Source organism: Lycium barbarum, chromosome 3 (assembly GCF_019175385.1).
Source record: "Lycium barbarum isolate Lr01 chromosome 3, ASM1917538v2, whole genome shotgun sequence".
Classification (NCBI taxonomy): Eukaryota; Viridiplantae; Streptophyta; class Magnoliopsida; order Solanales; family Solanaceae; genus Lycium; species Lycium barbarum.
The window spans coordinates 133478154-133496569 of record NC_083339.1 but is presented as its reverse complement, the minus strand read 5'-3'; the positions used below and the strand labels follow the sequence as shown (position 1 = coordinate 133496569).

General features: G+C 34.4%; 1 protein-coding gene across 1 annotated transcript; it reads left to right on the top strand.

The window, feature by feature from the left end:
- The first annotated feature begins 1229 nt into the window (after window positions 1-1229).
- Window positions 1230-3584, top strand: LOC132631399 (uncharacterized). Its single transcript, XM_060346974.1, has one exon. It carries the CDS (start codon window positions 1230-1232, stop codon window positions 3582-3584), a length of 2355 nt encoding a protein of 784 aa, XP_060202957.1.
- The last annotated feature ends 14832 nt before the right edge of the window (window positions 3585-18416 follow it).

Sequence of the window (18416 nt, the reverse complement as noted above, 5' to 3'; positions counted from 1 at the left end):
AGACACCGTACTTGTTCAGAACAGGTATTTCACAGGCTATAAATACAAAGGCAATGCCTCATTTTTCAACAACAATTTTTTTTGAAATTCTGTCATTCTGCATATTTCTTACAAAACAAAACCGAGTCAGTGTCTTGTGTGATTCGTTACCATCTTTGAGTTCGCGTGAAGTAAAAGGTGTTTGAGCAGGGGCGGATCTACTCAGTGGCGTGGGGATGCCACGCCACCCGCAAGCTTCGGACGAAACTGTACATATATATAGGTATATATACATAATGTATAGATAAATATTAAAGTGGCACCCTGATGACAAAGGCATACCGTAGTGCCAGTGGTGAATGGGCCAGACTTCTGCCCTTCAATACGCGGGATCGAACCCACCTAACTACACATTTTTTTTTTAGAAAAAATTAAATATAGACAGCATCAGCAAGCAGCCACGTGAGGTACAAATCCTCTTATTCTAATCAGCAAGCAGCCACGTTCCTATTCTAATCTCTTTCTTTTTCTTTTTAATAATTTGTGTTGACTTAGTTTCAATTATTAGTAATTTAGTTACTACTTTTTAGCTTTTTTATTTCTTATTAGTTAGTACTATTTTTTTGTTTAGATATATAAACTTTACAACATAAGTTCTTCTCTCTCATCAGATCAAGAAACATAAACCTAGTTCTTGAGTTCCCCCTTTCCAAAGTCAAAATCAGTACGGCAACCTTCCAATTCCATTGCCAAGAACCTTCATCTCCAAAATCAGTACAGCAGTACCTTCTCCAAATTCCATTGTTGTATGTCTCTGTTTGTCTCTCTTTCTTTGTTTCTTTTAGTTATTTACTTGTTTTTTGTCTATTGGAAATTTGAAAGAAATAAACATTAAAAGAAGATTTATGGTGCAGAATGTGAAAATGGGATTTGTGTGCAAGACTGCAAGTGGACTTGAAGGAAACTAATATGCATTTATTTGAATGTGACATTGAATCAATGATATCAACTATCAAGGCTTTCTTTGAGTTTTAGGTTCATAAAGTACTTTTTATCCATTTTGGATTTTGTAATGAGTTGAATCTGATATATATCTTGTTAAAACTTTGTGCAAATAGAAATACAAAACTAGCACTTAAGTGATTCCTTCATGTTTACAGAGAAAATTTACTTACAGCTTCTGTGCTTCATAACTGTGAGTTGAATACAAATTTTATTTTGTAGGAAGTGCTCCGATTTTGTGAATTGCGATGGATAAGTTTCTCACAAAATTCAATTGTTCTCAACCAAGTTCTAGTACGGATGCCAACAGTTCTCAACTTATAAATGAGCTCAATTTAGGATCGCTTGAAGCCGATCCAGGAGAAAGGGTACCCATTTCCGAATATAACCCTCGAATTCGGGATGAAGTGAGGAGACATTATATTCAAACAGGGCCTTGTCAACCTTTGCTTAAAAAATTTCCTTCAACTCAAATAGGAAATAGAGGTCGTCAATTTGTTTCAAATTGGTACAAAGGTCCACATTCTAAATGGTTGGAGTATAGCATGAAGACAGATGCCGCATATTGCCTATGTTGTTATTTGTTCAAAAATGAATTTGTACATGGAAGTGCGGCTGAGTTTTATACGAAAAATGATTTTAGGAGTTGGAATAGGGCTCTTGAAAGATTTCGTTTGCATGTTGGTGAGGTTAATAGCGTCCATGATAAATGTTTCAAGAAGATGCTAGATTTGTCAAATCATCATCAATCAATTCAAGTTGTTCTTGAAAAGCATTCCGAGAAGGAAAAAAGTGATTATAGAATGCGTTTGGAAGCCTCAATTGATGTGGCAAGACTTCTTTTGCATCATGGGTTGCCTTTTCGAGGTCATGATGAAAGTGAATCTTCAACAAATCAAGGCTTCTTTCTAGGATTTTTACGATGGCACGGGGACAAACATCCGGATGTGGGAAAAGTGATACTAGAAAATGCTCCACAAAATGATACTTTGACTTGTCCTATGATCCAAAAAGACATTGTCAATGCTTGTGCAAAAGAAACGGTGAAAGCTATAATTAGAGACTTGAATGGAGATTACTTTGGTATATTAGTGGATGAGTCCAAAGATATCTCACACAAAGAACAAATGGCTCTGGTGTTGCGGTATGTTGATAAGAATGGTGAGGTGGTAGAACGATTTATCGGTCTAGTCCATGTTAGTGATACATCGGCATGCTCATTAAAGAAAGAAATCTACTCTTTGCTTTCCAATCACTCACTAAGTCCATCTAAAATACGTGGACAAGGTTATGATGGAGCTAGTAATATGAGAGGAGAGATAAATGGTCTCAAAACTTTGATTATGAAAGATAGTCCATCGGCATATTACATTCATTGTTTTGCTCATCAATTGCAATTAACACTTGCAGCTATTGCTAAAAAACATGGGGATGTTGAAGACTTCTTTGATCATGTTACTAATGTGTTGAATGTTGTTGGAGGATCTTTTAAGCGTAGAGATTTAATTCGTCATCATCAAGCTGAAAAGTTGGAGCAGTTACTTGAATCAGGTGAATTTCATACTGGACGAGGCCTAAATCAAACGCGCGGACTTCAAAGACCAGGTGATACTCGTTGGGGATCGCATTTCAAAACATTAGATAACTTTATTGTTATTTTCTCAACTATTGTTCATGTGCTTGAAGTGATTAAACATGAAGGTTCCACCTCAAGTGATAGAAATCAAGCAAAATATCTTTTGATTGAGATTAAAACATTCAAATTTGTTTTTATGCTTCACTTGACGTTGAAAGTGTTGGTAATGTCAAATGAGTTGAGCAAGATTTTACAAAAAAAGGATCAAGATATTATCAATGCGGTAGAGTTTCTTAACATTGCAAAAGAAAGATTGCAAGATATGAGGGAAACTGGATGGAAGCCTTTGTTGGATGATGTTTCCTCATTTTGTGATGAACATGATATTTTGATTCTTAAGTTAGATGAGTCTTATTTTCCTGGAAAGTCAAAGCGTAAGTCTTCTGGTGTTTGTTATTCACACCACTTGCGTATTGAAATCTTTTGTGTCGTGATTGATGTGCAACTTCATGAGCTTAATGATCGTTTTGATGTAGCGAGTAGTGATTTGCTTCTTGGGATGGGTAGCTTGAATCCAATCAATTCTTTTGCTAATTTTGATAAAGGTAGAATCATGACTTTAGCAAAGTGTTATCCAGATGAGTTTGATGAAGTACGAATTCGAGATTTGAGTTACCAACTTGATACTTTCATATTTCATATGCGAAGTGGTAATCCCAAGTTCTCTAACTTGCAAGGAATTCGTGATTTGGCAAAAGCATTGGTTGAGGCAAATCTTGTGGATACTTATTCACTTGTTTATTTACTTGTGAAGTTAACTCTGATCTTACCTGTTGCAACCGCAACTGTGGAGAGAGCATTATCATCCATGAAGCAGATCAAAAATGAAGTGCGGAATAGCATTGGTGATCAATATTTGAATGATTGTTTAGTATGTTACATAGAGCGTGATGTATTTACAAATGTAAGTAATGATGTCATCATTGATCATTTTCAGAAGATGAAACCTCGTCGAGGACAATTGTAAATGAATGATGGATATTTATGATATTAGTAATATTAGTGGAACTTTTACGCTTTTCTCTTCTATATATTGCTATAAACAAATGTTTCATCGGAAAAGACGAATAATCCGAACCAAAGCCCGAAAAATGAATAATCCTTATCCGACCCGAAGCCTAAATTGATTCAATGGCGCATGGCACCCGGAAACTACAAATCCTGGATCCGCCTCTGTGTTTGAGGTACCGCTACATCTTTGACAGGTTTATCCATTTTATCATGGGAGGAAGTAATCCTTAACCTCGGGTACTTGAGGGGATTAAATTTCTTAAGGACACACAGTGAATTCTGTGGATTCGGATATTTATTTTCTGAAGATTTTTATCATTTTCAGTTTCGGTTTACTATTTTCGTCACTTTCTTTTGTCCTTTCTCGTTGTGATTTCTCTTGAGCCGAGGGTCTTTCGAAAACAGCCTCCCTGTCTTCCGAGATAGGGGTATGGTCTGCGTACACTTTACCCTCCCCAGACCTCACATTGTGGAATTTCACTGGGTATGTTGTTGTTGTTGTTGTTGTTGTTGTCACTTTCTTTTCTCAGTTTATTGAGATATTATTTTCCGCTTTCAACATTGTTTTACTAACAACGTTTATTGGTTTGAGCACAGAGTGGACAACAATCTTAAGGAATTTAATATGTATATTTTCTATTTTCATTTCTACTTCTAAGTTACTACTCGATTTAAAGAATATAAAAACTTTATCGAGTTTGTAAATTCAGTTTAAAGAATATCAAAACTTTGCCGAAGTTAGTAAATGGTGTTGGTTTGAACAAACAAAATCTTCGTTGATTCTCATTGTTTCTAAGAAATAAAAAAGTACTTTTTCCAGAAATAAAAATACTCTTTTCAGAAATAAAAAAGTTACTCTTTTCATAAATAAAAGGTACTTTTCCAAGAAAAAAAAGTTACTTGTTTGGAGACTAAAATCTTGAGATTTTCTACTCCAATTTGAGATTAAAGTTTTCATAATTTTCTACTCATTTGGAGACTAAAATCTTTGGATTTTCTACTCTGCTATTGAGATTAAAGTTTTCATAACTTTCTACTCAATTGTTTACTTGATTTGAAGATATAAAAACTTCATCGAGTATATATAAGTTTGTGATTAGGTTTGAAGATATAAAAATTTCACCGATTTTTTAATCCTGTTTATGTTTTTTCAAACAGATATGGGAGACCAAACTGCAAATATAACTGCTATTGGTACTGGAACAACAAGCCCTATCATTGGCTCTACGAGCAATGTTGCTAGTAGAGCCAATGATAGGGGAAAACCCCAAAAAAATTGCTGGAATTAATTTTAAAAGATGGCAACAGAGAATATTTTTCTATTTGACCACCCTGAGTTTGCAGAGGTTCATAAGGGAAGATGCTCTAGTTCCTGAAGAAGGAGTACCAGACAACGAGCGCTTTGTGGTTATCGAGGCTTGGAAGCATTCAGATTTTTGTGCAAGAACTACATCCTTAGTGGTTTAAAGGATGATTTGTACAATGTCTATAGTACTGCAAAGACTTCAAAGGAGTTATGGGATGCTCTTGAAAAGAAGTATAAAACTGAAGACGCATGTTTGAAAAAGTTTGTAGTTACAAAATTTTTGGACTATAAAATGATGGACAATAAATATGTCGGTGTTACGCCCTATTTTGAATGGGTCCAAGATAGTTTGCAGCTTTACGGTTCTTCTAACTGGCTTTGAAACGGTTAGAGTTGCCACCTTATTTTTCAAGGAAAAATAGGAAACATGTATGTATTTGTGTGTCTACTCCATTTTTAGTCCACGAAACATATGAGATTCTAGATAAGGGTTTTATTTACCCTGACGGAAAGGTATTAAGCATCCCTCAGAGCCTGCCCGAAAGACAGTCCTTAAACTTAGTTTAACTGAATACTAGAGGGGGATTATTTATCTGTTTACCATTATTATTACCTGTTTTCAAAATGTTGTGATTTCATTAAAAGGTACACTAGGTGATTATATGCTAAGTATATACAGTGTATAAAAAATGTATTTATACCAAGTATCAAGTATTTATAAAGAATGTATATCGATAGGAATGTTCAAAGGAGTGTAAAGAAAATATACCTCGTTCGATAGTAGTGTATTTGTTAGTAAAATGAGTATATATCTATTGGCACAAAAGGTATATCAGTTGGTGTAAATAATGTATACAACAATATAGAAGATGTATAAAAAAATATAAGAGTATGTAAAATAGGTATATAAAGAATGTGTGTCTATGTATATTAAATATATAAAGAACATATTTCAAGTATAAAAAAGTGTATATCAAACATAAAATGTCTGAATGATTGCATAACTAGGTATATTAGTGCATAAAGAATGTAAAAATAATCTATGAATATTCATTGGTGTAAAGAGTTTATATAACAAAATTATTAAGAAAGGTGAAGTTGATTTGACTTGTTTCTACCATTTAGTTAAAAAGAGTGTTCATTCAATGAATATTCTATCAAAAGAATAAGGAATAAAAGGATATTAAAAAAAATTGGTAAAAAATAAGTGAAAAAAGATATAATGCCTTTAAAGAATGAAAGATTTGTAAATGGATGGCCTAGTATTTACCTAGCGTCAAAAATGTGGATTTAACTTAACTAAAATATATATTAGTGTATACGAAACAATATAAAATATGTGTTGTATGAAAAGTGTATAAAAAATATAAAATAAAGGATGAACTAGTATTTTTGCCTAAACACCAAAAGTGTGAATTAATTAACAAAGTATTTATACCAATTCAATTTAATCTATTTATGAAAGTATTGACAACCTAAGTCTTGCCTAAAGCGAACGACAAGCTTTAAATTAAGCATGCTAGATGACAAGTAAATAAATATCTTCGCCGGACTTCAAAATATAATATTTCCATTATAGTACGAGTTTATGTTATGTACAACTTTAAAGAACGCAGAAAGTAAATACAAACAGTGATTTGGATTCCTTCCGAGCATTATCTTAGAGATGTATCTCCCGATACCTGTATAAACACTTCGTAAAAATGTTAGTAAGAAAATAAATAACTATCGAATGAATTAAATAAAAATAAATAAACTTAAAATAAAAACCCGTCTTTTATACAAGGGAGGCCTTGGAAATCAGACGAAAATTTCTTCATCGGCCAAAAGTGTAGTATTTGTATTAAATTGCAAGATGAAAGAAAAATGTTTGGTTAAAATAATTTAAAAAGTCAAGAAGTAAAGGGTGTGACATAAAATTCTAAAAAGGTGATTTGACATAAAGTCTTTCAAAAGTGATTTGACATAAAGTCTTAAAATGTGATTTGACATAAAGTCTTAAAAATGTGATTTGACATAAGTGAGGATGAAACTTGATTTGACCTTAGGATGTAGTGTATGTAATGTGAAACTGTATATGTAAATGATGTATATAAAAGAAATATATGAATATAAGAAAAATATACGTAGAGAAAATGTAAAGAGCAAAATGCGTAGAGAAAAAATAAAATAGGCATGTAGTTTGATGGTACAATAAAAAGTAAAAGAAAATGCTTGAAAATTTATTCATGTATAAAAAAAATTGTAGAGACAACATAACAAAAACATAAAGATAATGTATGAAAAATATAATGATAATGTAGAGACAATAAAGTGCATTCTCTTTAATGAAAAGTTTCTTCCTTCTTCACTTAGTGGTTAGGTAATGTATGTACATTTATAGGTATTTAATGTATGGTATAAAACTATATAAAAGGATATAGAGATGTAAAATGATGTAAAGGAAAAAATGTGGGTTAAAGTGAAAAAAAAAGATGTATGAAAAATGTAGAGAAAATATATGAAGAAAATGTAGAAACAATCTATGAATAAATATAAACAAAATTCATGAATAAATGTAAAGATAATACATGAATAAGTGGAGAGACAAATGCATGACTAAATATAAAGACAAATGCAAGAATAAATGTAAAGATAAATGTATGTATAAATAAATGTAAAGACAATACATGAATAAATGTAGAGACAAATGCATGAGTAATGTAAAGACAAATGCATAAGTAAATGTAAAGACAATGTATGAATAAAGACAAATGTATGAATGAATGTAACAACAATTGCATGAATAAATATAAAGACAATGTATGTAATGTATATAAAAAATATAAAGACAATGCATATAATAAATATAAAGACCATGTATATAAAAATATAAAGACAATGTATGAAAAAAGAAGAGAGAAAAATATAAAGAGAAGAGGAAGATGCTAGCCTTGCTAGTCTTCCTATGAAGAGAAAAATATGGAGAGTGAAGAGAGAAGAAAAAATATATGTGAGGTAGTGTGAAGTGGTGAAAAAATATGAAGACCCATCTCCTCTATTTATAATACAAAATGACCCCTTATTTTGTCCAAAAAATAAAGGACTACACCACATTGTCCCTTAATGCCACATTTGATCTTTAGGTTATTGTCCAATGGGAATTTTGCCCTTTTAGCCAATGTATAAAAATCTGTTAAACAATGAATGAAAAACTTAACCCATCACTTCAAATGTCACCTTTTTAAAAAAGTGACAAGACCTTGACTTGATCGAATTCTTGCTCTGCGTTTAAGAATTAATTGCTTTGATTTTCTCTACACTGATGGACTGTACTAAAATATAGTTAACTAATACATGTATGAATAATAATGTAAGTATAAAATATAAATAGTAATGTATAAGATACAAAAATGTTAGCTATAAAATAACGAAACAATTATTAATTGCACAAAAAATGGTAGTATTCACTGCACATGTGCAAAAATAATGATTCTTGAAAAATGACAATAAATTGATAAAACTCCTAAAATGAGGACAATTATCAATAAATCATCAAAACTGTAAAAAATGTGTAAAAAGTGTACTTCGTGCCCTTTTAACGATCAGGGCTCCCCGAATCATTAATTTTAAGCACGTCGAGCCAAAATTAGGTGTCAACAGTCGAAACTCAAGTCCAAGAGCTTCAAGTCCTTATCCATGATCTCGTTGCTGAAGGTATAATTCGTGTTAATACGTTTATTGCAAGTATTAACTATACCGTTACTTACAAGTTTAATATTTAGGGATGATAATTAATGAGATGTTTCAAGTGGCTGCTATGATTGTAAAATTGCCTCCTTCATAAAGAGATTTTAAAAACTACCTAAAACACAAACGCAAGGAAATGACGCTCGAAGATCTTGTGATTCATCTAAAGATCGAGGAAGATAACAGAGCTGCAGAGAGGAAGGTTCGCAGTAATTCAACAATATCAAGTGCAAATATTGTTGAGACTGCTCAACCGAAGTCCAGCAAGAGGAAAAAATCATCCGGGCCGATAAACAATTCTAAGAAGAAAAAGTTCAAAGGAGAAAAGTTCAAAGGAGACTGCTACAATTGTGGAAAGAATGGGCATTAATATGTAGATTGTCGTGCCCCCAAGAACCAGAAGAAGAAAAGTCAAGCAAACATAATTGAGAAGAATGAAGAAGAGGAGGAATTGTGTGCAATGTTCTCCGAATGCAGTTTGGTTGGAAATCCAACAGATTGATGGATTGATTCTGGCGCCACATGCCATGTCTGCTCCAACAAAGAGATGTTTATCTCATATGCTCCAGCAGGGCCCGAAGAAACGATCTTTATGGGAAATTCCGCAACAGCTAAGGTTGAAGGCGTTGGGGATATTACTCTCAAATGACTTCGGGAAAGACATTGACTTTGAAGAATGTTCTTCATGTTCCAGAAATAAGAAAGAACTTAGTTTCTACTAGACTTCTAGTGAAGAACGATTTGAAGTATGTTTATGTATCCGACAAAGTTGTTATAAGTAAGAACGATATGTATGTGGGAAAAGGCTACCTTACCGAGGGCCTTTTCAAACTTAATGTAATTTATATCAATAATATAGTAATAAAGTTGATGTTTTGTCTTACTTGCTTGAGTCAGATTCTTTATGGCATGAACGTTTGGGACATGTTAATTATAAAACTTTGCGGAAAATGATCAACCTGGAAGTATTGCCTAAGTTTGAATGCAACAAATCAAAATATCAAATTTGTGTTGAGTCTAAGTATTCTAAGCATCCTTACAACTCCGTTGAAAGGATTAATAATCCATTAGACTTAATTCATACGGATACTTGTGGTATGAAGTCAATACCATCTTGCGGTGGAAAGAAGTATTTCATAACTTTTATTGATGATTGTACGCGATATTGCCATGTTTACTTACTTAATAGTAAAGATGAAGCAATAGATGCATTCAAGCAATATAAAACTGACGTTGAAACACAACTCGACAAGAAGATCAAAATGATACGAAGTAATAGGGGCGGTGAATATGAATCTCCTTTCGAAGAAGTGTGTTTGGAATATGGCATCATTCATCAAACAACTGCTCCCTACACGCCACAATCCAATGAGATTGTGGAAAGAAAGAATCGAACTTTAAAGGAGAAGATGAATGCTTTATTGATAAGTTCTGGATTACCGCAAAACTTGTGGAGGGAAGCTTTACTTACAACTAACCGAATACTCAACCGAGTACCCCATAGCAAAACACAGTCCACTCCATATGAAGTACGGAAAAGAAGAAAACCCAACTTGAAGTACTTTAAAGTGTGGTGGGTGTTTGGAAAAGGCTCAGGTTCCTAAACCCAAGTTAAAATTATAACCCAAAACTGTTGACTATGTTTTCATTGGATATGCAACAAATTAGTAAAACATATTGATTTTTAGTGTACAAATCAGAAAATCCCGACATTCATACCAATACGATAATAGAATCAGATAATGCTGAATTTTTTGAAACTATTTATCCGTATAAAGGTAAATATGATTCATCTGGCGAAGGATCTAAATGACCTCGGGAAGAATCAAAGGAAAATACACTACGTAATGTAAATCCAAGGCGTAGTAAACGTCAAAGGATGTCTACATCCTTTGGATCAGATTTTCTGACATTTTTGTTAGAAAATTAGCATCAAAATTTTAAAGAAGCTATGACTTCTTCGAAAGCTCAATATTGGAAAGACGCTGTCAATAGCGAAATTGAATCCATATTAAACAACCATACATGGAAGTTGGTTGATCTTTCACCCGGGAATAAACCTTTAGGGTCCAAATGGATATTGAAAAGGAAGATGAAAGATGATGGTACTATTGACAAATATAAGACAAGACTTGTTGTCAAAGAATTCAGACAACGAGAAGGTCTTGATTATTTTGACACATACTCGCCGGTAACAAGAATAACATCTATTCAGGTGTTAATATCATTAGCCGCGGTGTATGGACTTGAAATCCATCAAAGGAATATTAAGACAGCTTTCTTAAATAGAGATTTAGATGAAGAAATCTACATGGAACCACCCGAAGGGTTTGAAATTCCCGGGAAAGAAAAGAAAGTATGTCGACTTGTTCAGTCTCTGTACGGACTAAAACAAGCGCCCAAAAAATGGCATGCAAAATTTGATCAAACAATTTTGGCCAATGGATTCAAGATTAATGAGTGTGATAAATATGTTTACATTAAGAACACTCTGAATCATATAATCATTGTTTGTTTGTATGTTAATGACATGTTGATAATGAGTAAAGACATTGCTGACATAAATGCCACTAAGTGCATGTTAGCTAGCAAATTTCATATGGAAGACTTAGGAGTTGCCGATTTAATTTTAGGAATTAAGAACCACAAGACTCCTCAAGGTCTAGCTTTGTCTCAGTCCCATTACTTTGAAAGATTACTTGAGAAGTTCAAGTATTTAGATTTCAAAACTGCAAAAACTCTAATTGATGCAAACCTTGCTCTTGCAAAGAACAAAGTTGAAAGTGAGTGTCAATTGGACTATCCTAGGGTATTGGGTAGTTTAATGTACATCATGAACTGTACGCGACCAGATATAACTTGTGCTATAAGTGAGCTAAGTCGGTACACGAGTAATCCCAATCAAACGCATTGGATGGCAATGAAACGAGTTCTTGGATATTTAAAACATACCCAAAACTTTTCCTTGCATTACAATAAATATCCCGCAGTTATTGAAGGATACAGTGATGCAAATTGGATCACCGGATCAATAGAATCCAAATCCACGAGTGGATATGTATTCACGATTGGCGGAGGAGCGGTGTCTTAGAAGTCCTCAAAACAGACATGTATTGCTCGCTCTATAATGGAGTCTGAGTTCATAGCTTAAGACAAAACCAGTGAAGAAGCTGAATGGCTCCGGAATTTCTTAGAAGATATTCCTTTCTGGCCCAAACCCGTGGCACCTATATGCATACATTGCGATAGCCAAGCAACAATAGGAAGGGCAGGGAGCGTTATGTATAACGGTAAATCTCGTCACATACGACGGAGACATAATATCGTTCGAGAGCTACTCTCTAGTGGAGTTATCACAATTGACTATGTAAAGTCAAGAGATAACGTGTCGGATCCACTTACAAAAGGCCTAACTAGAGAGGCAGTTGAAAGATCATCTAGGGGAATGTGTTTAAGGCCTAGAACAAGTCATCATGGCGGTAAATCTACCTAGTAGACTGGAGATCCCAAGAGCTAGGTTCAAAGAGATCAAACAAAGTTATGAATGACGGTTCAACATTGTCAAATAACTCAACCTATTCTCATGATGAAGACAATGTTCAAAAACAAGGATAAGCATTAAGGCTTTTTAACAAGTTAATAAAGCTTAAGCTTTTTAATGGTTTCTAAGTTCGGCAGGTATGACCAGATAGTGTATCTATGGAATAACACGTTTAGGAATCACCTATATGGGTGTAAAGTGTAAGCCGCTTCAAGAAGTATGTTAGGTAAAGGCCCATGCTCTATGCACTCATGAAACCAGGCGGTGTTCATGGCTGAAACGAACACAACAGTGAGAACCAAAGACGGTTAAAAGGTTAATTGTGTGACATGTGGTTGTCTAGGTATACACCAAAGTTCGACGGTTCAAAGATATCAAATCTACCGATTGACCGAGTATATCCGACATATGTTCACTACGGAAAGTTCAAAGGGAAACCTACTTATCCAGATGCAATTAATCCTTACTTACGGATCACACAGTTTTTCATGCACGCATGTTTTTCGTCATATAGCCATTCCCCATTCATGTGGGGGAGTGTTTAAGCTAGTTAATGAATAAGCTAGCTAAGTGGGTGTGAATGAGAAATAGAGGGAAAATTAAAATTTGGAGCAGTAACTTTTCTAATGCTCTTTCTCCCACGTTGGTGGTAGAAAGTAACATTTGTGTGCTTATATATAGAAGCACTTCTTCTAGCTCTTAAAGAGTTGAGAAGAGGGACTCCCCTCGCGTCGTCGCTCGGCTCGGATTTGGATTTGAATTTGGTCAAATGATCTTATTGATTGATAATCATTTTTAGACCAAATTTATTTTATTCATTTTCCATTTCTGGAATTTTTTTTCCGCGCTAAAAAGTAGTTTTTTTTTTCCGCGGAATATTTTCCCTAACAAAAATATTTCTTATTTACGGAAAAAGGCATGGCCTTTCCGAACAAACACCATCCCTGTTCAGAAAAGGTATTTCACAGGCTATAAATATAGAGGCAATGCCTCATTTTTCAACTATTGGAATTTTTGAAATTCTGCCATTCTGCATATTTCTTACAAAACAAAACTGAGTCAGTGTCTTGTGTGACTCGTTACCATCTTTGAGTTCGTGTGAAATCAAAGGCGTTTGAGGTACCACTACATTTTTGATAGGTTTATCCGTTTTATCTTGGGAGGAAGTAATCCTTAACCTCGGGTATTTGAGGGGATTAAATTCCTTAAGGACACACAATGAATTCTGTGGACTTGGGTATTTATTTCTGAATATTTTTATCGTTTTCAGTTTCTGGTTCACTATTTTCATCACCTTCTTTGCTCATTTTGTTGAGATATTATTTTCTATTTTCAACATTGTTTTACCAACAATGTTTATTGATTCGAGCACAGAGTGGACAACATCAACTACTATATGTCCGATACCTCAAAACCAAAGCCATTTTACCTTCCAAATTCGTCCATTTCTTCTTCTTCATCTCACTCTCAGTACCCTACAACCACTCTTGATTTAACATCTAGCTCATCCACCTCCTTATTGCCCGACCTCTATCACAGAACGAGTAGTAATTATTCCCCGAGATGTAATGTTAATTCTTCCACGAATATTCTCAACTTCAGTTCCTTTGAATCTAATCCTCTTCTACCCATGTCTTGGAGTAACGGAAATAACCAAGCCTATAACCAGAACCAATAATATTAGCGCGAAACCAACACAAACTTTATTACAACGAGACACAATTGCAGCTGCAACAAAAGCAATAACATCCGACCCGAATTTTCAATCTGCATGGGCTGTTGCTCTTACATCTATTATTGGCTCACGTGGTGGAAATCATCAAATTGAAGAAAAATCTAGCCAAAATTTTGAAGGTTGCTGAGCCATTTCCAGTGCTTTGCAGCTTCCCATCAACCTCAAATAATCCAATTATGTGCTCTTCTTCGACAAATGCACAGCCTGAAAACTAATGTTTATGAGTGAATCGACTTCATTGCAATTTGCAGCCTCCAATAGTAAATCCACCTCCACTGGTGATCACAAAGACTACACACTTTGATAATTCATTTTACTTTCTATTTAGATTTTTGCTTGCTGAAGTTAGAAACTGGTACGACATTAACAAAGGCAGCCCGTAACATTAATCAGGTGTATTTTTTTTTAAAGTGATTTGGAGGTACGAAGTCCAAAGTGTAGATATTTTAGTTTCATTAAATTAATTGACACTTTGTTTTGCTCAGGTCACTAATATTTTAGCATTTACATTGTAAAATTTAGATGCCTGATTGGTAGATTGATTAACTATAACATACCTATATACCAATATGATTTTGATGATTGGATTTATCAACTGGACGTCTCTTTCTCCTTGTCTCAAACTTGTGGCTTTCGATATGATTAGAGTAAAAAAATACTTAGGGAAGCGTGTACGATAAAAACATTTTAAAGATAAAGTAGGTAAAATCATTGACACTATAAAGCAAGATAGACAGTTTGGTGAAAATAGGAGGCTGGCTTTTGAAGGGTCCGGAACCAAAATGCTCCAAAAAAAATCATTTTGAACCAAAATACCCTAACAAAAAAAAAAGTTACCGAATTACTTTAGCGCAGTAATTTACTGTGCTATAGTGACCGTGTTTTTTTTTTCCAGCCCTTTTGGTTAACCCTTCTTCCATTACACTTTTTAGCGTACTTTGATCATAGATTAATCATGCTTCGGGACCCCGAAAATTCAATATTTTATATAGAACCCTACTTATTTTTGTGCGATTAATAAGGTAGGATCAATAAATCAAGGATACACAAAAGTTCGGATGGTTGTTTTAGTGGTTGAAAAGTGCTCGAATGCCATTTTCGTTTGAAGGCTCGATGTCATTAGCTTGAAGTTCTTTACGAATACTTAAACTTGTTCATTAATAGTTAATCAAAAGTTAGTCAAAATGGCAGCATTCATAAAAAAAAAAAAAACTTAATTAAATTGCATCATTCATAACCTTGAGTAGATGAAAATAGTTAAACTTGTTCATATTTTTCAAAATAACAGCATCATCATAAATTAAACTTAAAACTAAAATCACAACATTCTTAATCATCATCAGAGTACAAGTCCTCAATATCGTCCTCAGAAAAATATTGGCGGTTTCTTAAGACACATCTTTTTTCAATAGCAGTTAGTTCTCTACCGGTTGATGATGCTTGTTCTTCGGCCAACTTTAGCATGTAAAATCTACATCGTCTTGCCAGCATTTTGTTGTTTTCTTTTCTAATCCTTTGCACGACAAGCTCGCAAGTTTCTGGACCTACTTGAGGCATGGTTAAGGATTACCTTGTTGGGATTGGAGCGTTGAGATTTTCTAAGTCACGAACAAGACGTTCTGATTCGGCAAGCGGACGTGACCATTCTCGGCGTAAACCGCAATAATATTCTCGCGGATCTGAATATTTCACACTGCAGAAATCATCATTACGCTCTATAAGAAGGTGGGGGATTTAGCTCATCTAGTTTGAAATCACTGGTATCGCTCGAAAAACTGCTATGATTTGAACTCTCATCATCACTGCTATTTGGTTCTTTTGGAAGGAGTAAAGACCAAGCTGAGTTTCTACTACTCGACATTGAATATGGTGTAGTCTAATAACAAAAGAAAGGGCTACTTATATAGTTGCAAACCCCCAAGTACCCTATCTGCTTACCTTATTATAAGAAAAATATTAATCTTCATCGGACATTTCACAGTCCGAATCCCACTTGGATCTAAATCTTGTTCTACCATGTATACCATACTCTACCCTATGGTAACCTATTTGTATCCGATTGTTCTCTTCGCGAAAACGATTAAGAGCAAAATTAAACTCTTGTGGAGTTCCGGCATTCACATAACACGTTTTTTTTTGGCGTTTCAGCCCTACTGACGCTAACTTGTGCTCCAGTGCTGCAGCCTTCCTAACACGCAAATCTCACTCCTCTCTCATTTTATTATTGTATTCTTGATTGTATCTGTCGTTAGGGTTATTTGAGTAATGAAAATCATCATCATCTAGCTCCCAGTTCCTATCCATTGCTTCAAATATGTTTGCTGGAGTGAACGATATAACACGACTAATATCTCTAAATTGGTCAAAAAATAACATAGTAAATCAATTTTGTGTGGTTGGTAACAATTATTCGTCAAATTATGTTATATAGCACTTAAAGTTTGATTCGAATTATGACGTTTTTCTGTTTGACAGTTGAGGTGACAATATACTGCAGCGGTATAGGCAGTAAAATACTGCGTTATGACCGTATAATGCAGTAAATTACTGCGTTATACTGTCATAGCACAGTATTTTACTGCGTTGTGACAGAATAACGCATTATTTTATCGCGTTATTCTTGACATAACACGGTTAATTCATGCGTTATGCAACACTCCGTACTCAATTTGATTTGACGTAACACTGCAAGACACACTAATTGCATGCATGCGTTGGTTCTATATTCAAACTTCAAATCTTATTAATACCGAGTTCGTATAAGGGAAAAAATTCTAAGTTTCATCCAATTTTTAACCAAATTCTAAGTTTCATCCAGTTTTTGCATTTTGTATTCCTCCTAAATTATTCAAAATATGGCAGATGTTCCAAAAATTAGAGTTTCTTTATTCTGGGACGGACAAATTATATTTGAGGAAAATAATTTGCGCTATGATTCTCCCCCAAAATACCATGTTAAGTTTCCACTTGACTTAAAATTCTCAAAACTACTCCAAGCCTTGTATAATAGACTACAAGTTAGTAGAAGTGATTTTGATCTAAATATAATTGGAAAATATCCAATATCATTTACACCGCAAGGTGTAACTAGTTATGGACAGTGGTACATTCAAGACGATGGTTCTTTGACTGATTATTTGAAGACGCCTTATGATTATAGGCAATGCATAACTTTAAACGTCCTTGAAATGTATATAGAGAAGGTCCCCATTAATCGACTTGAATTCATGGCTAGGGCTCCTCGGGAAGCCTGAAATAGACCTCGTCGGGAAGCCCCGTCTATAATTCAAGCTGAAGTCACTCAAGCGGAACCTACTTATCAACACAATTACCCTGACATGAGTACTTATGAAAGCATTTTGACTAGCCAAATGTCTTTGGATAGTTTAAGTCAGCAGTTTGATGGGCAGTGGTAAATATTCATTTTTTACAATATTATTATTATTATTATTATTATTATTATTATTATTATTATTATTATTATTATTATTATTATTATTATTATTATCATTATTATTATGTGTAATGGCACTTGAATGCTACTAATGATGTCGATTATATTATTTAGGGGTTATACACCTGATATGGATCATATCGGATGGTCTCCTCAGTTGGGATGGATGAATCAGGTTGGAACATCCTCAGCCTATCCAACAACTCAAAGCGATGGTCCTTCCTCAAGTTTCGGTGCAGTTGATTCTATCGGTACGTCTATTTTTTTAACTACGCTATAGTGTTATTTGATGTGTAGTAGTTAAAATACTCTAATTTCTTATGTAGGGAGAATGTGGTGGTTGCACCAAATTATAGGCAAAGGCCTGCTATGGATGGTCCGGATTATCCGAATTATATAGTGACATCATCCAGCGATAGTGATGAAATACCTAATGCGGAGAAAAGTGACGATGAGATTGAGGTTGGAACTGATCCTCAACATCAAGTAGAATTGTTGCAAGACATGATGAACAGTCTGGCACACCAGGAGGAACTGAATTCATAGCAACCATTTGAACAGCAAGAGTCGACTCCGGTTCAGCCGCAAAGACAATTTCAACAGCAAGAGTCGACCCCGATTCAGTGGCATTCCGATGAGATCCCCTATCTTGATCATCTTCAAGATCGCCCAGATGCCTTTGTCTTTACTAGGGATGATGATCATATTCGGCGAAGTTTATGGAAAGAGCCAGTGGATCTTTTAAAAGAAAAGGCTCATATTGAAAAAAATATGATTTTCAGCTCGAAAAAATCATTGCAAAGGGCTGTTAAGATTTATTGCATCCAGGGGACGAGGGAGTTTAAAGTTGACGATTCCACACGAAAATTTTGGCGATTGGTCTGCAAGCGAAAATATCAAGGTTGCAAATGGATGCTCTGTGGTAAGAAAACTGCTGAAAATATGTGGACTATTTCAAAGTTCTATACAAAGCACACTTGTGATATGGGTGACCTCTCAGATGATCATTGCAATCTAGATACT

Coding starts and splice junctions, on each gene's coding strand:
- LOC132631399 (XM_060346974.1), top strand. CDS start 1,230: ATGGATAAGTTTCTCACAAAATTCAATTGTTCTCAACCAAGTTCTAGT.